The 19,821-nt window shown below is 43.2% G+C and overlaps 1 protein-coding gene across 6 annotated transcripts in view; it reads right to left on the bottom strand.

Annotated features, from left to right (window-relative positions):
- Window positions 1-3,242: 3,242 nt before the first annotated feature.
- The window catches only part of LOC120024903 (protein kinase C and casein kinase II substrate protein 3-like), a 38,984-nt gene continuing 22,405 nt past the window's right edge, over window positions 3,243-19,821 (bottom strand). For all 6 annotated transcript variants that reach the window (XM_038969266.1, XM_038969267.1, XM_038969263.1 and 3 more), the window contains 9 exons: window positions 17,275-17,367; window positions 16,224-16,380; window positions 15,363-15,598; window positions 11,012-11,167; window positions 9,530-9,705; window positions 8,497-8,617; window positions 7,218-7,351; window positions 5,985-6,148; window positions 3,243-4,475 (listed from right to left, as the gene is read on the bottom strand). In XM_038969266.1, the coding sequence (XP_038825194.1) occupies window positions 4,360-4,475; window positions 5,985-6,148; window positions 7,218-7,351; window positions 8,497-8,617; window positions 9,530-9,705; window positions 11,012-11,167; window positions 15,363-15,598; window positions 16,224-16,380; window positions 17,275-17,328 (1,314 nt within the window). In that variant the 5' untranslated portion in view covers window positions 17,329-17,367 and the 3' untranslated portion in view covers window positions 3,243-4,359. The remainder of the gene's footprint in view (window positions 4,476-5,984; window positions 6,149-7,217; window positions 7,352-8,496; window positions 8,618-9,529; window positions 9,706-11,011; window positions 11,168-15,362; window positions 15,599-16,223; window positions 16,381-17,274; window positions 17,368-19,821) is intronic.

Genomic DNA, 19,821 nt, shown 5'->3' with positions numbered 1-19,821 from the left:
TTGATGTCTATAGTATTCTCTCTGGCAGGGCCTCTTGAGTGTCGCAGTGGTCTAAGGCACTGCATCGCAGTGCTAGCTGTGCCACTAGAGATCCTGGTTTGAGTCCAGGCTCTGTCGCAACCGGCCGCGACCAGGAGACCCATGGGGTGGTGCACAACTGGCCCAGCATCGTCCGGGTTAGGGGAGGGTTTGGCCGGCAGAGATGTTCTTGTCTCATCGCGCACTAGCGACTCCTGTGGTGGGCCGGGCGCAATCCACGCTGAAATGGTTGCCAGGTGTACTGTGTTTTCTCCGACACATTGGTGCGGCTGGCTTCCGGGTTAAGCGGGCGTTGTGTCAAGAAGCAGTGCAGATTGGCTGGGTTGTGTTTCGGAGGACGCATGGCTCTCGACCTTCGCCTCTCTCGAGTCTGTACGGGAGTTACAGCGATGGGACAAGACTTTAATTACCAATTGGATACCATGAAATTGGGAACAAAAAGGGGTAAAATAATAATGAATAAAAAAGTATTGTCTCTGGTATGCGATCTGGTTTCTGCTCAGGTTATGTACTGCAACCTTAAAGGTCCTCAAGGATGTCACCATTGCCCTTGATTCTAAACAATGTTGTGCTGCTATTTTTATTGACTTTGCCAAAGTTTTTGATACAGTAGACCATTCTTGTGGGCCGGCTAAGGAGTATTGGGGTCTCTGAGGGGTCTTTGGCCTGGTTTGCTAACTACCTCACTCAAAGAGTGCAGTGTATAAAGTCAGAACATCTGCTGTCTCAGCCACTGCCTGTCACCAAGGGAGTACCCCAAGGCTCGATCCTAGGCCCCACGCTCTTCTTAATTTACATTAGCAACATAGCTCAGGCAGTAGGAAGCTCTCTCATCCATTTATATGCAGATGATACAGTCTTATCCTCATCTGGCCCCTCCCCGGATTGTGAGTTAAATGCTCATCAAAGCTTTCTTAGTGTCCAACAAGCTTTCTCTACCCTTAACCTTGTTCTGAACACCTCCAAAACAAAGGTCATGTGGTGTGGTAAGAAGAATGCCCCTCTCCCCACAGGTGTGATTACTACCTCTGAGGGTTTAGAGCTTGAGGTAGTCACCTCATACAAGTACTTGGGAGTATGGCTAGACGATACACTATCCTTCTCTCAGAACATATCAAAGCTGCAGGCTAAAGTTAAATCTAGACTTGGTTTCCTCTATCGTAATCGCTCCCCTTTCACCCCAGCTGCCAAACTAACCCTGATTCAGATGACCATCCTACCCATGCTAGATTACGGAGACATGATTTATAGATCGGCAGGTAAGGGTGCTCTCAAGCGGGTACATGTTCTTTACCATTCGGCCATCAGATTTGCCACCAATGCTCCTTATAGGACACATACTCTATACTCCACTGTAAACTGGTAATCTCTGTATACCCGTCGCAAGACCCACTGGTTGATGCTTATTTATAAAACCCTCTTAGGCCTCACCCCCCCATCTGAGATATCTACTGCAGCCCTCATCCTCTACATACAACACCCATTCTGCCAGTCACATTCTGTTAAAGTTCCCCAAAGCACACACATCCCTGGGTCGCTCCTCATTTCAGTTCGCTGCAGCTAGCAACTGGAACGAGGTGCAACAAACACTCAAACTGGACAGTTTTATCTCCATCTCTTGATTCAAAGACTCAATCATGGACACTCTTACTGATAGTTGTGCTAGCTTTGAGCAGTTCAGCACTTACCTGATGTAGGAAAAACTGCAGGTGAAGTGATGAGCACGATCTCTTCTGCTGTTATACACAGATACCGCAAAGTAGGAATGTGTTACCTATTTAAGCTTAATCAACTAATTTGTTTGAGATATGGATCACGTGATACTGAGATTATAAAAATGTTTAAACGTGAGAGATTGTGATGGTTCCTTGGAATCTAGGTAGATACCAGATGTTTTAACTGCTGAGTGGTTAAGGTGCAGGCTACTGTAGCCTTCCAAGACAGGTGATAGCAAATTATTATTTAATTTGATTATTTAGCCAAACCTGGGTCAAATACTTTAAAATATTTGTCTTTGTCTGACAAATTTTTGACCTGAAGAATAGATCCAATGGAATAGTACCAAAATTGCAAACTCCAAGCTAAATTAGGTGCACCTCAAATAAATGTACTTGACCCAGGTCTCTGTGGTTATCACACATTTGTCAAAGCCATAATCCAGAGTTCATTTAATATAAATAGTTCTTCCACCAAATAAAATTGTCTTTGAAAATATCAATGAATGTTTTGGTTGTGGAATAAACATAGAAAAACCATAAATATATCCTGACAGATGATTTAGATAAATCATTTTGAATTGCCTGACACTTTATAAATCAATGACACTCATCTCAGACATGTGCAGCCAAAATAGTCTGCAGACATGCACCCCCCCAAAACAATCCTTCCTCTAAATTGCCATGTACATCAAACATTAGGAAAACCTTCCTTTGCCCTCAGAAGAGCCTCAATTCGTCGGGATATGGACTCCACAAGGGGTCGAAAGCGGTCCACAGGGAAGCTGGCCCATGTTGACTCCATTGCTTCCCACAATTGTGTCAAGTTGGCTGGATGTCCTTTGGGTGGTGGACCATTCTTGATACACATGGGAAACTGTTGAGCGTGAAAAGAACTGCAATGCTGTTGGGTTTGACACAAACCGGTCAGCCTGGCAACTACTACCATACCTCGTTCAAAATCAACATTTTTTGTCTTGCCCATTCACCCTCAATGGCACATAAACAATCCAGGTCTCAATTGTCTCAAGCATTAAAAATCCTTCTTTAACCCGTCTTTTCCCCTTCATCTACACTGAGTGGATTTAACATCAATAAGTGATCATATCTTTCACCTGGATTCATTCATGTTATCAGCGCAAATGTAGATTTACTACCTACTACAAATGTGCAGACTAATATCCAGGAAGTTCCAATATTTTTATGCCCATGTGACAAACACAGTAATTTTAATGGCTTGTTTGTTCACTGGTTTATAGTAAATCCCCATTCTGTTTCTCACAGGGCATGGTTCACCAATGAATGTCTAGACATTCGTCTTAAAAAGTATCCTTCAGTAAGATGTGTAATGAGAAAATGTGATATTTACTTCATCTCACTTTTTCTATTAAACTCCAGACAGATGGTTGTGGTTCACAACTCATTTCCAAACATAAGAATCCATTCGACAATACTTGATTAAAAAGTGAAAATAAGTCAGCTGGTGGATTGGGATATGATTTAAACGGTTTATTTCTGAATTGTACATAGATTAGCTTGTTAGTAGTTTCATGTAAAACCATGTTCACAGTGAGCGCAGAGCAGTGGAGACAGACATGTTCACATCGCCCTCAAAACAGTCTCATAGCTGTACACATCTGCATCTCACTTCTTCCCACAGGTTTAAATCAACTTATACAAGTCTTACTCTCCCTGGTTTAGTTGGTTTAGTTCATATGCAAAAAAATGATAATTAAAATGATTTAAACAAGAAAAATAAATTAAAATGCTAATAAAAGTGACTGTAGGTAAAAATTTGCGATATGGAATTACTCTCATACCCTCATCTAACAAGTATGGCTATTTGACTGAAAAAAAAAAAGCAAGCACATCGAACCAATGTGGGTTTGAATGCATTGTAACCTTAATCTAATCTACTAACTATCCCAAACATACCCTTATCAATATTGTGTATCTACGTACTTTTACATACTAAAAGTTAGGGAAAATGAACATGTGAAGTACACAACATATTGTAAAGAAACCGCAAGTAACAGGTGAAAAACTGTGCATACCATCTCATCTTAATAAATACTTGAATTGTGAATTGTGCTTTGAGTGAAAGCTATTGAAATGTCAAAAGTTGACGCACAACTGAAGTGTGAGATCGTTTCTGCATCCTTGCAGAGGCACCCTCTCGTGATCAGTTAACTTGCTGTGTACCATCCTGTCCTCCAGGGGTCGCTCATATCGTCACCCAGCCTAAACCACTGCCGAGTGCTGCCAGTCACATGGCAGAGGAGAGCTCTGCAAACATTCTTCCCTGGTATCCTTTTCAAAAGGCACTGTACTGGTTATGTCTCTCACAAACAGAGGATAAAGTCCATGGGATAATGACCTCCATTCTTGGTATTACTCCTCTAGTAGTTACGGAAACAGTTTTAAAATTTGGACTGTATTCCCGTTTCATTATTCTTGAAATTAAGAGCAACAGCTGTCTCGACAAATACAACAAGCAGTCTTCTGGGGGACTGTCTGCGCTGGTGTTGCTGTCGGTAATTCTCATGATGTCTGTACTCTGTGGTACCATTGGCTGCATTTTTTTGCCCAGGAAGGGGGTGGGTCATCAGGATGTGACGACCTGGACGTAGTTAGCAGGGTAAAGGCCCACCTCTCCGTTGGCCAGCTGCCCTTTGCACCAGCCCTGGTCGTCCTCCTCACCCATCTTCATTAGCTCTTCACCTGAGTGATGAGAGAGCAGAAAGCACAGGGGAACATGCTTAATAATAACTCACTGTTTCTTCCAGTCCCATGCATTTCTAGAATATTCCACTGACACCACCTGTTGGGAGTGTGAAACATCTTCAGTGTATTTCATGCATCCATATTCATGTAATGTACTGGACTTCTGAATCTCAGTTTTGTTACAGGGTCCACCACAAGGCGGCAACATAATTACCTGTGTACGTCATGTTCTCGCCATATCCAAATGAAATTACTTACTATTGACTATATCACCTCTTAGTTTAGTCTGAGGTGCTCTTCAAGAAAGCAACAGCTTATTGTGTAAGGGCTTATTCCTTCTCCAAAGGATTGTTAACCCCTGCCCTGTTTCAAATAAATTTGGACTTTTGTGATCCCTCAAGACTGGAACCAAAGTAGACCAAAAGCAAGGCCACAGTGCAGATCAGAGTTAAAGTAAGGTCTACTAAGACCTCTCTACATGGGCACTTCAACTCCTATTAACCAATATCCTCTCCAAATCCAAGGGTACACGACCGCCCTCTGTGTAGACATCTACTAATCTAGGAGATCGCCCCAGACAAGGACATTAGCTCGCAGTTAGACTGGGCTCTAACGGGGGCTCAGACTGGTTAAGCTCCACTGGGAGGGAGACTTTGAGTGTGACTCCACCAATCAGAGGGGCCAAGCACTGCCTTAACGACAGCTTTATTTTCACTAGCATAACAAGGGGGTCCCCCTGGGGTCGTCGTGATCATGGGAATTAGCTGCTAATCAAAATAACGGACAACGTTACCCTGTGCCTTTTGGCTGGCAGGAATCATCTAGGATAAAGAAGTGCATTTTGTGAAGTCTCGACCAATGACGTGGTTCAGTTCAAGGTAATTCATACACATTTCAAAAACCATAATCATCATGAGTATCAATTGCAACACTTACCTGCAGTGTTGAGGTGTAGGAGTGTAAAAAGGATAATCATTTAGCTTGACACCATTTATTGCATTCTTATTATGTACACATCCATTTTGAATGTTAAACATCCAGAATTAGGATGAGTATCTTCAACCAAAGCTGTAAATACAATAATGTTTCAAACAGGATATCCTATGAAAATGATATCAAGGATATATCAGGAAATAAATCAGACCAACGGGAACCAAGGCTGATCCTATCCAATACATACATTTTTTTTTTTTTTAAAGGTAAGTGGTAGGATACAAATTATATTGCTGCAGTGTCTTCAAATCTGATGCTCATGTTGTGTAAATCACACTTGTATTAATTCTCCCACTGTTGTTTGTCCTTAACTTTTCACCATGTTTTGACCAAATTACCAAATTATTATTATTTTTTCTTCCCACAAATGGTGAATTAATATCCACGCCACTAGTTTAACAAGACAAAAGTGAGCTGTGGCTGCCATGCAGACATTGGTCCTCGTGTGTGTGTGTGTGTGTGTGTCTGTGTTGATGTCCAGTGACATTAATAAGCATTAGTAGGGATTAATACCTGCTTTAAAGCTCAGCTCATCCGCCTCCTGCCCAGTGTAATCATACAACGCTCTAACTCGTACACCTTCTACCTTCTCCTCTTCCTTCTCTAACCCATTAGCAGCGATGACCTTTCTGGGGATGTCTTCGTCAGACCAGTCTGATGAGTAGTCTTTCACCCCTCTGTTGACAGGAAAGGGGGAAAAAAAGGGCAGAGGGTTAGTATACCTTGGCAAAAAAAACTAAACAAATCTATTACTTTGTGTAGTCCTACAAGGACTGTATGAAGAAAACAATGAAAGTGTCATTTTAGATTCCATACATGGAGACTTCAACCAGAAATCAAACAAAATGTCATAATGAGAATACATGGCCCCGCGTTACATCACTGTAGCAATAACTTCAACCAACAGAGGGTGGTAGCGACCACAGGTTTCCCCCCCCCCCAACAAGTTCTATGAAAGGTGACACATTAAATCAATGTACCTTCATTTGATCTCCGTGCTCACACGCCAAGTTAGAGCGACACTGTATGAACATCTACGGTGACTGGTGTATGTATGTTTAACAGAACACGGAGGTTAAATTCAAAACGCATAAAAACAGGCAGACACAAGGCCTCTGACTCAGCACTAGTACAAACACTAATTAGAGGCGGCAGCTCTCTGAGGATACAGGAAGTTAGTAACCGTGGTCCCCCATGGAGTTAAGAATGCAAGACAAATATAGTAGCAGAAGCCAAACAGTTTTTCAAAAAGCTGGAATAAGTGGAGTTTAAACACCTCAGAGGTATACGTCTTTGGAGCAAACCAGCGTTGGCGCAAACCAACAGGAAGTTAACATAAGAATAATTATGTCATCCTTTTGTTTGTTATGTTATTGAAAAAAACAAACACTTGGCCTCAAGTACCAGTGTTAATTCTTTATTACAAATAAAAAATAAAGTACTCCTCAAACATCCATTGTCCCGTGGGAACAGTGAGTCAGAATAACAAGACACTGTACTCCACTACTATTATTAGTCTTTCCTGCTCCATGCACAAGGCAGCTATTGTATTATAGAAGAGGAATGAATGACACACTAACATTGTTAAGTACCTGTCCTAAAGCTGAGAAGACAATTCATGAATAGTGGTGCAGTCGGACAAAGAGTCATCTCTAGCTCTACATTTGAACAACTCATTTGGTACAGAAGCTACAGTGATAGTGCAGGGCGGATAGGTCATGTGCAGGTCACAGAGCGCACAGTTACCTGGTGGTCTCCTGAGGGGTCTGGGGTGCCTCCTCGCTTGAAGGGACAATGTTGGTCAGGGTGACCACGTCCTCCGCCCGGCTGTTCCTCGCCTTCTGGTTGGAGATGGAGCGGTTTGACTCAGGGGACCATTCCTGGACAAACAATTATATATGAGACTTCAAAAAGCATGGAACTATTTTATGTTTTCTAACTATCACCAGCTGGTAACATACCGTTTACTCACACATACAGAGGCTTCTTCTAAACAGTATAGTTTATATTGAACACCACCGAGTGAAATATCTATTGTACTCATCTGGCTTAGTGTGTTTTTTTTAATCAATGCCGTCAAAACCACACCCAAACACCACAAAAGAACAGCCACCTCACAGACCTGTAATCTAAACCAAATCACCATACAAATGAAAAGCGGAGAGATTTTTTTTTTTACAAAAACAGTTAACTGAGGATACAGTTTCGCCAGTCACATGTTGATGCATCATCTTTGGGATGATACTAAATAACCAGAGGGCTTTTGAAGCCTTGTGCCTAGTGCTGGATCCACTACAGAGAGCTATGCTGCTTCCCAGCCAGGACAAAGGGGCCCCTGTGTCTGGGGAAAACCAGTGGGAATGCCAAAAGATTCCTAAGGCGACAGAGGAGAGCTGCCTCATTCTCCACAAGCGTCACAGTGGCTTTGCCTGGAACTGTAAACCAATGCCGGTTTCCAGATCAACATGCTCCTGCATGCCAGCCAGCTATCGCCAGCTTTAAATTGATCATTATGAAGTAGAGGAATTTTTTTGTTCACAGTAGCTGGAATTTTCCACAAAATAGAAAAATTGCCTCCTGCATATGCAGTAGAGTTAAGGTGGTGACTGAGGAGCAGTTTTAAAAATGGACAGTTCTTAGGAACCTTGGGCAGTGTGTGGGGGTGGTCAGCGCAGGCTTCAGCTCTGAGAACGCACTACAGCATTGCAGAACCAACTCAGGTCCACATGTCACACAAGGGCCCATTCAGTGTCATCCCAATTTGGAATTTACCAACAGTTTAAGCAAAAGCTCAATATGGCTCTATGGGGAAGATTTCTTATTTATATGAACAGTGAACACCTTTTACAACATTTCTTTACCAGATCATTTGGGTTTCATATATACTATTTGATAATCAGTAAACGTAGGCAACATATTTATTATTATAAGCTTACAGTATGCAATTTGCATTGTAACTCATGTTTGCTCAAAGTCAATAGACAATTTGTTTACATAAAAAGGTTAGACAGACAATGTCCTTCACCTCAAACTGTGGCCAGTTCATGCTCATGCCAGGCCCATGGGTGTTTCTCCACCACCTCAGATCTTCGCTGTCATTGGCTGCAGTGATGGTCTGGCCCAGGTCACGGTACAGGACCTTGAATCTAAGGGACAAATTCCTGTTAAATCACCGGAGTCACATTATCCGCACTTAACACAATACTGTGGTCAATGAGCAAGATGGTTCAACACGTGTGCGGATGCAAAGCGCAATTATCTAATGTGAACATCTTGGGTATGAACACAGGATAACAGGGGTATGTGGAAAAATGAGGGCACACGTTCCAAAAAACATTTCATTATAGGAACATTAAAAAAAATACTTTCTACCATTTAAAAAAAAAAAAAAAGGAGAGGATATGCTGAGCTCCACAAATAAAACTGAAATCACAGTAACATTTTTGTTGGAATGTGTGACAGGGTGTTTTTGTTGTGGGATTGGTGGACTTTATTCAGTCAAACCCATAGATCAACTCTTACTTTACTAGGTTTGTCTCAATCTCTGGTAATACCAAGCGATAAGACTGTGGCTAAATTCCACTGAATATTTGCTCAGCCGGAAGGCCAGACCAACCATCAACAGTTCCATGGTGACCTGGCCCTTGTCTAAATAGAGTAAGGACCTGTTATGAAAGACTGGTAGTTAATGGACAACACCAGCGGTTGAACATTCCCTCCTTGTGTACACATACTGTTGAACAGAAACGTAGGCTAATTCTACGAATTAGTTGCACTATTAGATGCCCAAAGTTAACTGGTCAATCTTGTGCAATTTATGCAACTGTTAAACATGACTAATGTCTCAACGTCCTACCTGTAAGCGGCAAAGAATGTCCAGCGCCCAACTCAAGACGAGGAAGATTGATTTTTGAAGAAATATATTTATGAACCAAGATACGTTTGTTAACTATAAATAGATGTGTCCAGAAAACTAAAAAGATGACCTCACTCAAGATATTTCACAGTTGACTTACAAGGGTAGAGGTAATAGTCAGCAGAAGGTGTGATTGTCATACCCATCCTTGCTGGAGAAGTCCAAATGTTTGTGAATGTCCAGCAGGACCTCCTTGAAGAAGCACAGTCTGTTCTTCTCGGCCTCCTGGGTGATCTCAAACACCTGCTCCATGTCCTCCATGTAGCGTGGGTTACAGCGGTTCAGCTCCTCCAAAGCCTTCTCATAGCGCTCCTTTGCCTGGAGTTAAAAACCAGACACACAACCAACTATACATCTAGCTTCAGACACAGATCACAGCATCGCCATCTTTACGTGCACAAAAAAAAAAAATGGGAGTAATTGGTAAAAACGCATTAGCCATATACGTTTATGTACTTTGTCCTGTTATACCATTTGAAATATTTATCAAATTTGAAAGACTTCCTGTCAGATGCCAGGAAGCACTTGGCTTTGGTGTGGCTAACGATGTTCGGCATGTTGGTTATCAGAGAAGGAGCCTTCCGTCCCTGAGCAAACAGAGAGCCGTTATGGGGTGTAGTCTCAAGAGATTAGCTGTGGGCAAGTAAACCGACAAATCCAGTTTCTCAGGACTTACTGTATAAATTACAAACTATCGCTACATTTTAAATTAGGTGGAGCTCTGTTTATAGGAAAGCTTTTGATTACGAACTCGACTTCAATGGGACCTTACAGTGCACTTCCTACAGCTCATTATAGTTTAGACATGGTGGAAGACTAACAGCCTCCACAGATCCAGCCAGTCAAAAAAACAAGAGCTCTCGGTCTTTTTTTTTTTTTTTTTTTTTGTCATTTAGCAGACGCTCTTATCCAGAGCGACTTACAGTAGAGTGCATACATTTTATTACATTTTTACCTACTGAGACAAGGATATCCCTACCGGCCAAACCCTCCCTAACCCGGACGACGCTATGCCAATTGTGCGTCGCCCCAAGGACCTCCCGGTTGCGGCCGGCTGCGACAGAGCCTGGGCGCGATCCCAGCCCAGCCTGGGCGCGAACCCAGAGACTCTGGTGGCGCAGCTAGCACTGCGATGCAGTGCCCTAGACCACTGCGCCACCCGGGAGGTCTTTCTGCTTGTCACTGCAAGGCTGCCACCTGACAAGCCTCATCACGCCAAACAGTTATGTTTCAAAAAAAAGGTGCGTCGGTATGTGCTTCCCCACCCACAATTTCACACTTGACGACAGGCTGCCTCTAGACAGCACACCAACTAAAACAAAGCTTTGTAACTGCACCAATTCCACCGACACATCCGCTATTTAGACTGGTCGGTCCCATTAGCTGAACCTATAAGGCTGGTAGAAAAAACATATTGAATGCTCAAGAGGTTGGCTTGTTACTTGTGTTCATGGGTTAACAGTAGGTTCAAATAAAGGTTCAGGATTCCAGCTAAAGTACAGCATGTAAGAAAAGAAGAAAAAAAAACGAAATGACCTCAAGCCTCTTGACTAAAATAAATGTTATGGAACCTGATGACTACCTAGATGAACACTTATTGTTCACATATGTGGAGTTTCAGTACCTTCTCTGCTTCCTGGTTGCATTTCTCAACACGGTCTGTAAATTTGCGGACCTCTTCCTGTGACTTGGTGGGGTCAGCCTTGGCATGGGTCTCGCGAGTCAAAGCAGTCTTCTCCTCTTTACGGGCCTGCTGGTAACTCTTCTTAGACGACTCCACCTTGGACAGAGGAATTCCTCTGTTTACATCACCAACCACACATCTATTGTATTTGGTACAAGTCATTCCCTAGGATCTAGACCTCAGCTGAATCTGGTAATTAATAGTGTGGCTGTTGAACAAATCGATGAGAACAAATTACTTGGTGTTACCTTAGATTGCAAACGGTCATTGTCAAAACATAGATTCAATGGCTGTAAAGATGGGGCAAGTTCTGTCAATAATAAATAAAATGCTTTTCACACCACACTCCAAAAAGCAAGTCCTGCAGGCTCTAGTTTTGTCTTATGCTGATTATTGTCCGGTCGTGGTCATGTGCTGCAAAGAAAGACCTAGTTAAGCTGCAGCTGGCCCAGAACAGAGGCACATCTTGCTCTTCATTGTAATCAGAGGGATAATATAAATAGTCTCTGTTGGCTAAGAGCTGAGGCGAGGCTGTTTATAGAAAGAAGGGACGCAGTCAGTGTTGAAAATTCTTAAATGTTTGCATATTCAACTAACACACAGCTCTGACACACAAATTCAAAGCGTACAGTATTATATAGAGCCATTATTGCATGGAACTCCCATCGCGTAAATCAAAAGCAATCCTGGTTTCAGAAAACAGATAAAACAACACCTTGCGGCACAACGCCTCTCCCCTATTTGACCTAGATATTTCATGTGAATGTTTTGATACACTACATGACCAAAAGTATATGGACACCTGCTCGACAAACATCTCATTCCAAAATCATGGGCATTAATATGGAGTTGGTCCCCCAATTTGCTGCTATAACAGCCTCCACTCTGCTGGGAAGGCTTTATACTAGATGTTGGAACATTGCTGTGGGGACTTGCTTCCATTCAGCCACAAGAGCATTAGTGAGGTCGGGCACTTATGTTGGGCGACTAGGCCTGGCTCGCAGTCGGCGTTCAAATCAAATTTATTTCTATAGCCCTTCGTACATCAGCTGATATCTCAAGTGCTGTACAGAAACCCAGCCTAAAACCCCAAACAGCAAGCAATGCAGGTGTAGAGGCACGGTGGCTAGGAAAAACTCCCTAGAAAGGCCAAAACCTAGGAAGAAACCTAGAGAGGAACCAGGCTATGAGGGGTGGCCAGTCTTCTTCTGGCTGTGCCGGGTAGAGATTATAACAGAACATGTCCAAGATGTTCAGAAATGACCAGTACGGTCAAATAATAATAATCACAGTAGTTGTCGAGGGTGCAGCAAGTCAGTTCCAATTCATCCCAAAGGTGTTCAATGGAGTTGAGGTCAGGGCCCTGTGCAGGCCAGTCAAGTTCTTCCACACCAATCTCGACAAACCATTTCTATATGGACCCCGCTTTGTGCTTAGGGGCATCGGCATGCTGAAACAGGAAAGGCCCTTCCCAAAACTGTTGCCACAAAGTACAGAATCGTCTCGAACGTCATTGTATGCTGTAGCATAAAGATTTCCCTTCACTGGAACTAAGGGGCCTAGCCCAAACCATGAAAAACAGCCCCAGACCATTATTCCTCCTCCATTAAACTATACAGTTGGCACTATGCATTGGGGCAGGTAGCGTTCTCCTGGCATCCGTCAAACTCAGATTCGTCCGTCAGACTGCCAGATGGTGAAGCGTGATTCATCACTCCAAAGAACGCGTTTCCACTGCTCCAGAGTCCAATGGCGGTGAGTTTTACACAACTCCAGCCGACACTGTGCATTGCGCATGGTGATCACAAGCTGCTCGGCCATGGAAACCCATTTCATGAAGCTCCCGACGAACAGTTACTGTGCTGACGTTGCTTCCAGAGGCAGTTTGGAACTCGGTAGTGAGTGCTGCAACCGAGGACAGACTATTTTTACGTGCTACAGCACTCGGCTGTCCCGTTCTGCTTGTGTGGCCTGCCTCTTCGCGGCTGAGCCATTTCCACTTCACAATAACAGCACTAACAGTTGACCGGGGCAACTCTGGCAGGGCAGGAAATTGACGAACTGACTTGTTGGAAAGGTGGCATCCTATGACAGTGCCACGTTGAAAGTCAATGGGCTCTTCAGTAAGGCCATTCTACTGCCAATGTTTGTCTATGGAGATTGCATGGCTGTGTGCTCGATTTTATACACCTGGGTGTGGACGAAATAGACAAATCTGCTAATTTGAACGGGTGTCCACATACACTATATACAGTGGGGAGAACAAGTATTTGATAACACTGCCGATTTTGCAGGTTTCCTACTTACAAAGCATGTAGAGGTCTGTAATTTTGATCATAGGTACACTTCAACTGTGAGAGACGGAATCTAAAACAAAAATCCAGAAAATCACATTGTAGGATTTTTAAGTAATTAATTTGCATTTTATTGCATGACATAAGTATTTGATCACCTACCAACCAGTAAGAATTCCAGCTCTCACAGACCTGTTAGTTTTTCTTTAAGAAGCCCTCCTGTTCTCCACTCATTACCTTTATTAACTGCACCTGTTTGAACTCGTTACCTATATAAAAGACACCTGTCCACACACTCAAACAGACTCCAACCTCTCCACAATGGCCAAGACCAGAGAGCTGTGTAAGGACATCAGGGATAAAATTGTAGACCTGCACAAGGCTGGGATGGGCTACAGGACAATAGGCAAGCAGCTTGGTGAGAAGGCAACAACTGTTGGCGCAATTATTAGAAAATGGAAGAAGTTCAAGATGACGGTCAATCACCCTCGGTCTGGGGCTCCATGCAAGATCTCACCTCGTGGGGCATCAATGATCATGAGGAAGGTGAGGGATCAGCCCAGAACTACTCGGCAAGACCTGGTCAATGACCTGAAGAGAGCTGGGACCACAGTCTCAAAGAAAACCATTAGTAACACACTACGCCGTCATGGATTAAAATCCTGCAGCGCACGCAAGGTACCCCTGATCAAGCCAGCGCATGTCCAGGCCCGTCTGAAGTTTGCCAATGACCATCTGGATGATCCAGAGGAGGAATGGGAGCAGGTCATGTGGTCTGATGAGACAAAAATAGAGCTTTTTGGTCTAAACTCCACTCGCCGTGTTTGGAGGAAGAAGGATGAGTACAACCCCAAGAACACCATCCCAACAGTGAAGCATGGAGGTGGAAACATCATTCTTTGGGGATGCTTTTCTGCAAAGGGGACAGGACGACTGCACCGTATTGAGGGGAGGATGGATGGGGCCATGTATCGCGAGATCTTGGCCAACAACCTCCTTCCCTCAGTAAGAGCATTGAAGATGGGTCGTGGCTGGGTCTTCCAGCATGACAACGACCCGAAACACACACGGAGCCACTCTTTAGTTGCCCTGGCTAAGAAGCATCTCAAGGTCCTGGAGTGGCCTAGCCAGTCTCCAGACCTGAACCCAATAGAAAATCTTTGGAGGGAGCTGAAAGTCCGTATTGCCCAGCGACAGCCCCGAAACCTGAAGGAGCTGGAGAAGGTCTGTATGGAGGAGTGGGCCAAAATCCCTGCTGCAGTGTGTGCAAACCTGGTCAAGAACTACAGGAAACGTATGATCTCTGTAATTGCAAACAAAGGTTTCTATAACAAATATTAAGTTCTGCTTTTCTGATGTATCAAATACTTACGTCATGCAATAAAATGCAAATTAATTACTTAAAAATCATACAATGTGATTTTCTGGATTTTTGTTTTAGATTCCGTCTCTCACAGTTGAAGTGTACCTATGATACAAATTACAGACCTCTACATGCTTTGTAAGTAGGAAAACCCGCAAAATCGGCAGTGTATCAAATACTTCTCCCCACTGTATACACACAAAAGTATGTAAGCTGTGTGCCATTTTTAAATGGATGAGAATGTTCTTGTCAATTAATTATTCTTTTTTTTTTTTTTTTTTTTTTTACATTTTCAGTCATTTAGCAGATGCTCTTATGCAGAGCGACTTACAGTGCATACATTTTTATACTGGTCTCCTGTGGGAATCGAACCCACAACTCTGGCGTTGCAAGATCCATGTTCTATCAACTGAGCCACACGGGACAAGCAACATTAATGTTCTGTAATATGTCATATTTGGTGTGGACCCCAGGAAGAGTAGCTTCTGCTTTCGCAACAGCTGATGGGGATCCTAATAAAAAAAACAGATCTAACCACAATATGTACAACTAATCTATTATTGGTCATTCAGGGTTGATTATATATGAAGATTAAACTGGTTAAAAAAAGCTAAATGAGTAGAGCAACACTCACGTCTTTCAGTTTCCGAACCCAGGGTTTTTGTGCCTTGCGGAAACCTTCCTCTGCATCCTTTGTCTCCCGGAACCCTCCGATCATCTGCTTGTGGAAGGCATCTTTCTGCCAGTTACGGACCTTGTCGCTGTCCTCCACAGCCAGGTGCTCCTTCAGCTCCATGTGGATCTCACTCAGCCTATCAGCGGCATTCATGAAGGCATGCCACGCCTTCTCCAGAGTGCCATACTGAGGCCCTTCAGGTAGGGAGAAGTCACAGGGTTAACGGACACGTTTCACTCCAATAACACATGGCTCCAAGTCATTCAATGAGAGTCAAGTCATTATCCAACCAGTAAAATGACCTACTCTACTGGTCCAAAGCTTTAGAATACCTACTCATTCAAGGTTTTTTTTTCTTTATTTTTTTTACTATTTTCTACATTGTAGAATAATAGTGAACACATCAAAACTATTAAATAACACAAATCACGTAGTAACCAAAAAAAGTAAATATATTTTCTATTAAGGTGACTCGAGTAAAAGTCACCCAATAAAATTGTTCTTAAGTATATTTTAAAACAAATACTTTTAGACTTTTACTCAAGTATCAAAAGTAAAAATATAAAATTCCTTATATTAAGCAAACCAGATGGCACAACCATCTTGTTTTTATTTATTTACAGAAAGCCAGGGGCTCACTCAAACATTTAGACATAATTTACAAACGAAGCATGTGTGTTTAGTGAGTCTGCCAGAACAGAGGCTGCAGGGTTGACCAGGGACGTTCGGTTGATAAGTGAATTGGACTTTTCCTGTCCTGCAAAGCATTACCATTTTTTTTTTTAACTAAAAAGTCCCCCCACTACCAGGCCAACTCACCTTTCTCCACCACGCCCCTCCACTTCTTGGCCCAGTCACTCAGCTGCTGGGAATATCCCTTCTCAATCTTGGCCCGCTCCGTGAAGCAGCTGACGAGCTCGTTGCACAGCTTGTGTCCATCGTCGATACGCTTCACCGTCCTCTTGTAGTGCCCCGGCTAAGTAAAGACGGACATATACTTGTGTAAGAAAGATCTGCTAAATAGGGAGAAATTTGTGGAAATATGGCCGTTGACTAGTGGTTTAGTCAAATTTACCAGTTAGAGAGAGAAGACTGGGAAAATTTGACAACCCACAGTTGACCTCTGAATACAGAGAGCACATGAACATCTGGACAGTCATCCAGAGTGGCCTTAGGTTGCAGTAAATGTCAGACTAAAACAGCTGTCAATGCCTCAGCTTATTTTGTTGACTGCTGCAGAGGATACGTAGTACATATCTATGAAGCCATTCAAAATGAGCTGAAATTTTAACAAGTTAGTACCTGTCAACATAGCACACAAAAAAATCAGACGGATTAGTTTGCTGGTTAAATGGAAATGCCACAGGCCAGGGAGAGAGATTTGTACATCGTTACAACACTATATATATATACACACACGACATTTGTAATGTCTTTATTCTTTTGAAACTTCTGTATGTTAAATGTTGACTGTTCATTTTTATTGTTTATTATCTACCTCACTTGCTTTGGCAATGTTAACATATGTTTCCCGTGCCAATAAAGCCCCTTGAATTGAGAGACATATTACATAATCAACCACTGGACCCTTTAATGCATAGAGCAGGTGACTAGTGCTGCTAGTTTCCCTCAGAGCAAGTGATAACTTGATGGGGTGGGGCAAAAGAGGAGCTAATGAGGGGAGGAACCTCTTGTAGCTAGGTACATGGAAATGTATAAATCAGCAGGGACTCATTATGTGTGTTGCCCATGCGAACGATGGAAGGCTGCCTGAGGGGGCAGTCCCGTGGTAGTCCCACTTCCACACTAGATTGGTCAGCTCCACAGGGTTGGCAGCCCTGAGGGTGTAGGGTGCAGTTGTCGAGCTTACCTCCCAGAAGCTTTCGCAGCTCCCGACGTCTCGCAGGTCTCCATTTGAAGACATCTCGGGGTCGCCTTTACAGCACAGAATGATGGCGGCTATCTGTGACAACCGAGGCGAGAACAACATGTAAGACTGTCGATGGACTATGGAGCTGGATATAGTTATGTACAACCCACTCAAACTTCTGGGAGTCAAATTCAAGAGAAAAATGCAGGAAAAATTGCCAAAAGCAACAGCAGCAACTACTGTCATCACAAGGGAAAAGTAAATTACTGCCCTACTTGGCAAGCGTCCATAGGGTTGGTGGCTGGGCAGAATATATATATTTTTTAAACTGACAGTATTTTTATTTTCCCCCTTCTTTCACCCTGACCCTGCTAACTTTCATGTATTTTCTGATGAAGCGATCCACTGGCATTACGCCACATCCTTAGTCTGTAGAAAAGGCCCCATAGCTTCTCCTCACAGAGCTAATGAGTCTACCCTAAAGGTGTAATCCAGTAATCCCGTAGGGTGAGGGGAGAGAAAGGAGCAGAGCAGGTCTCACCTCTGAGTGTGTGTCTCTGTCAGAGGATTGAGCCGAGGCAGACTAGTTTTAGCCAGGCTGGGGTTGCATGAGATAGATAAATGACGCCCTGTCATTGAGTTTAACCCACCACCACACTTAGTCAGCCATATTAATAGCAGGTCTTATCTAATGCCAACCAAAAAATTGTTTTTCAAGAGCGAAAACTCTAACACATCCACATTCCTTGAGCTCGCATATGCCTGAAAATAACACTTGTTGCATGGTCAATTGACCAAATTATTTAATATTGAATTTAAATTAAAACAATTGTCAAAACAAAATCTAGATCCATTTTTAAAATTCCCAACTCAAAAAAAATGAACCGTGTGCAGAGTTCACACTTCCCTATACATCCACTTCCCCTGGTCCCGTTCCTGATTGTATTAGCTAGTGGTGCCAAGGTCAAACTGCTTCCTTTGACAGACAACAACTTGGAAGGAAGACTGGGGATTCTGGGGACATTCATTACCAAAGCTATACGGTGTGACTTTGCACTGCTAAACCCCAGCCGCCTCCCTATCAAGTCTGAAAACTCACAATTGAAAGGAAAAATGAATTTAAAAAAAATAGTAACTTTGCAAAAGGATTTGGCCACAAACCTGTGGACTTCGTACAGTACAAACGTTGAACAAAAATATAAACGCAACACTAAACAATGTGGTGTTGTGTGACAACTGCACATTTTAGAGTGGCCTTATTGTTCCCAGCACAAGGTGCACCTGTGCAATGCGGTTTAAAATCAGCTTCTTGATTTGCCACACCTGGTCAGGTGAATGGATTATCTGGGAAAGGAGAAAATGCTCACTAACAGGGATGTAAAATTTCTGCACAACATTTGAGAGAATTAAGCTTCTTGTGCTTATGGAACATTTCTGGGATCTTTTCTTTCAGCTCATGAAACATGGGACCAACACTTAACGTCGCACTGCATGGGGCAAAATGGTGGTCCCACCACATACTAACTGATTTTCTGATCCATGCCCCTACCTTTTTTGAAAGGCATCTGTGACCAGATGCATATCTGTATTCCCAGTCATTTGAAATCCATAGATTAGGGCCTAATTAAATTGATTTCAATTGACTGATTCCCTAATATGAACTGCAACTCAGTAAAACATTTTAAATTGTTGCATTTATATTTTTGTTCAGTGTATACACACACACGTTGACACCCCTTCAAATTAGTGGCTTTGGCTACTTCAGCCACACCCGTTGCTGACAGGTGTATAAAATTGAGCACACAGCCATGCAATCTCCATAGACAAACATTGGCCCATACTGAAGTGCTCAGTGACTTTCAACGTGGCACTGTCATAGGATGCCACCTTTCCAACAAGTCAGTTGGTCAAATTTCTGCTCTGCTAGAGCTGCCCCGGTCAACTAAGTGCTGTTATGGTGAAGTGGAAACGTCTAGGAGCAATAAAGGCTCAGCCATGAAGTGGTAAGCCACACAAGATCACAGAAGGGGACCGCTGTCTGTCCTCAGTTGCAACACTCATTTCCAACCTGCCTCTGGGAACAACATCAGCACAATAACTGTTCGTCGGAAGCTTCATGAAACGTGTTCTCTGGAGTAATGATTCACGCTTCACCATCTGGCAGTCTGCCGGACGGATCTGGGTTAGGCGGATGCCAGGAGAAAGCTACATGAAGTGCCAACTGTGAAGTTTGGTGGAAGAATATTGGTCTGGGGCAATTTTTCATGATTCGGTCTCGGCCCGATACAGTATACAAGGGCATTCTAGATGATTCTGTGCCCACTCCTGTTTCTGCATGACAATGTCCACATTAACAAAGCGAGGTCCATTCAGAAATGGTTTGTCGAGATTGGTTTGGAAGAACTCGACTGGCCTGCACACAAAGCCCTGACCTCAATCCCATCGAACACCTTTGGGAGGAATTGGAACGCCGACTGCGAGCCAGGCCTAGGTCACCCAACCTCACTAAAGCTCGTGGCTGAATGGAAGCAAGTTCCCGCAGCAATG

Source organism: Salvelinus namaycush, chromosome 30 (genome assembly GCF_016432855.1).
Source record: "Salvelinus namaycush isolate Seneca chromosome 30, SaNama_1.0, whole genome shotgun sequence".
NCBI lineage: Eukaryota > Metazoa > Chordata > Actinopteri > Salmoniformes > Salmonidae > Salvelinus > Salvelinus namaycush.
This window is presented reverse-complemented; position numbering and strand designations above follow the sequence as displayed.